We start from the raw sequence: 3016 nt of genomic DNA, 5'->3' as shown, positions 1-3016 counted from the left end.
TGTGCTAAAAATATATATTTTTTTATGGCGACACTTTTGAGCCGTCGGATTTTAATTGGATGGACGTAATTCATTCTTTGTTCTCGCTTGCGGACTGTTCTTCTCCCTATCGATCATGTCGCTTGCTCCCTTGTCTCGTCCTCCTTCATCCATTTCTATGACGTTCCCACCACCAAATTCATCACTACCATCCACCACTGTACTAATCCAGCGTCCCTGTCTCCCTCCCTCCACTCTAGCATTGACCTAGACTATCATCTGCTGTCAGATTTTAATAGGATAGACACAATTCATTCTTCGTCCTCTTGTTTATGGATTATTATTCTCCCTTTAGACCATGCCACTCGCTCCCTGTCTCGTCTTTCACTTTTTTTTCGAGGACGCTCCCACCCTCAGATCCATCGTCGCCACTCATCACCGTACTAATCCAGCATCCCTCCCTCTGCTTTAGTATTAGCCCAGACCATCCTCTGCGTCTCGCCGCTTCTCCCCATGCCCACTCCTCCACCGGTCCGGGCTTCCTCCTAGTACCTCTTCTAACTCTAGCGAAGAAAGTACTCGCAAATCAACTCTTCCCCTGGGCGGGGGAAGCCGTCATTTGAGGTCTTAAATATAGGAGGCGCGAGTAAGTAAACAATTGTAGAAGCCGAGCGGGGCGTTTGCGGCATCCGCAACCCACTCTATGCTCTCCGATCCGTGGCTCACCTGTCAGCGGTACGCACAAGCGCGCAGCTTCCTGCGGTCTTGCCTCCCCCCTCCTGCTTCCCCGGCTCCTCACCTCGCCCCGTCTCTATATATAGCGCCGTCTCCCTCCAGACCGACGCCGCAAGCACCGTGACGAAAGAAGCCGAAGCCACCGGCGCATCAACCCCACCAAGAAGCGAGGCAGAGCCATGGGCAAGATCAAGATGCCGGTGCCCTCGTTGTTCCGCCGCGGCCGCCGCTCCAAGTCTCCGTCGCCGCCGCCGAAGGCTGAGTCGGTGTCCGGGGGCGGGTCCCCTGAGCGGACGGCGGAGGAGGAGATGGAGCGGGTGTTCCGCAAGTTCGACGCCAACGGCGACGGGCGGATCTCGCGGTCGGAGCTCGCCGCACTGTTCGAGAGCCTGGGCCACGCCGCCACCGACGACGAGGTGGCGCGCATGATGGCCGAGGCGGACGCCGACGGCGACGGGTTCATCAGCCTCGACGAGTTCGCGGCCCTCAACGCCACCGTCGCGGGCGACGCGGCCGCAGTCGAGGAGGACCTCCGCCACGCCTTCAGGGTGTTCGATGCCGACGGCAACGGCAGCATCTCCGCGGCCGAGCTCGCGCGCGTGCTCCGCGGCCTCGGCGAGTCGGCGTCCGTCGCTCAGTGCCGCCGCATGATCGAGGGCGTCGACCAGAACGGCGACGGGCTCATCTCCTTCGAGGAGTTCAAGGTCATGATGGCGGGAGGCGGCGGCTTCGCCAAGATCGCATAGCCTCGCACCATAGGTCCTTGCATCCGTCGAATTTGCTCGAGCTTTTCCTCTTTTCCCCCCTGAACCTTCTCTACCCAAGCGTGCCGTGTGCGATGGAAATTAACTGTATATACAACGATTAAATGATTGCTAGCACTAGATTCTTTCTACTAATAATTGCGAACAGCGAATATTGGTTGGAAATTTGAGGCTGGAAAGCAGTGGTTCAGAGTAATTCGTTTATCTGTTCTGCTTCTGGCTCTAGAGATGCCTATGCTCCTTCAACTGGTGAAGAGCATACGATTCGAATCTTTGGATCTTGCATTCTTGCTTCCATTGTTCGAAATCTGGATGCCCATATATCCACTTAATCAAATCCTATACTTTCTTGGGCTTCATTTTGTAGTGTTCTTGTTTGATTTAGTTGGATCCGATGGAAATATGACAAGTTCTCTAGTTTGAAGCAACTGGATCTTGAATAAGGCAATGTGATGCTCAATCTATTCCTATTTCTCCCCTATTTTATTAGAAATCATGCGTATGATTGGTTCCACAGTAATTCACTTTAACTGAAGGAAAGGACACCACAAGCTAGCTGGTTGTATAATTCAGGTTAGCTGAATGGGCATGTAGTGTAATGCAAATATTAAGATGCAATGCAAATAGGCCTGCCAAGCAGAGTGGGGCACAACAACATGAGTAACATTTTCAATTCAACTAGAATTCTGGAATCTCTGTGGAAGCTAAAACTTCCCTTTTGGTTTCAAAGTTTCCTGCTGTTTCTGAATCAATTGTTAAGTACCTTACACGGTGGTAGGCTACTAGGTTTGTACGAAGTACCAGCATATATTCCTTATCGTTTGTTAATTTTCGGATACAATTTTATAAGATTGTAACGTAGACTGAAACACGGACTGGCTAGCTAGCACGACGTGATGAAGAAAGTCGGGAATATTCTTGCGAAGATGGAGGAAATTGGAGGAATTGTTGTTATCTAGCTATCATTGGCATGAGGACAGGATGGAAGTGCGCATCTCCTTGTTTATCTAGCAAATGGAACAGGCGGTTAGGCTAACTCCAATGAAATTCCTAAATTTACAGATTCTAGTACTACGGTCTATTATAGCATCTCTAACAAATCCTTATCCAGTGCTACAGTATTGCGGCGATAGTACAGTTCTGTGAATTTGCCAGAGACTGGAGCATCGCACTACTGTAGACAGAGACTGACGGTGGTTTGGAGGGAGGAAAACACTGTCGAGTACTGTAGCAATACTGTTGATTGAGTCTGTCAGTAGATCCGAAGGGAGGAAAAGATTAGTAGGAGGTAAGAAATAGGGTAGCTGTTTGAGATGAAAAAATAAGAAATACTGTAATAGTATTTTTGAGGATGGAAATTTAAGGTAGCTGTTGGAGATGACCTAAAGGCTGCAGAGACACCAAGGGATGGCGCACTATTTTCTAGTGGAACACGGGTCGGGGTACGCTGTGCACTGCAAAAGCAGGTCGTTTTGCTTCTGATTTTGGATATCACTGACGTGACGGTGAACTCCGGAGTCGGGATCGACGACAGTTCT

The 3016-nt window shown here is 50.3% G+C and overlaps 1 protein-coding gene across 1 annotated transcript; it reads left to right on the top strand.

The window, feature by feature from the left end:
• Positions 1–412: 412 nt before the first annotated feature.
• On the top strand, positions 413–1906 carry LOC133909595 (probable calcium-binding protein CML10). Its single transcript, XM_062352098.1, has 2 exons — positions 413–714; positions 801–1906. Exon 2 carries the CDS (start codon positions 894–896, stop codon positions 1458–1460), a length of 567 nt encoding a protein of 188 aa, XP_062208082.1. The 5' UTR covers positions 413–714; positions 801–893; the 3' UTR covers positions 1461–1906.
• Positions 1907–3016: the final 1110 nt, after the last annotated feature.

The sequence above is a fragment of the Phragmites australis genome, chromosome 2, assembly GCF_958298935.1.
Source record: "Phragmites australis chromosome 2, lpPhrAust1.1, whole genome shotgun sequence".
NCBI lineage: Eukaryota > Viridiplantae > Streptophyta > Magnoliopsida > Poales > Poaceae > Phragmites > Phragmites australis.
This window is presented reverse-complemented; position numbering and strand designations above follow the sequence as displayed.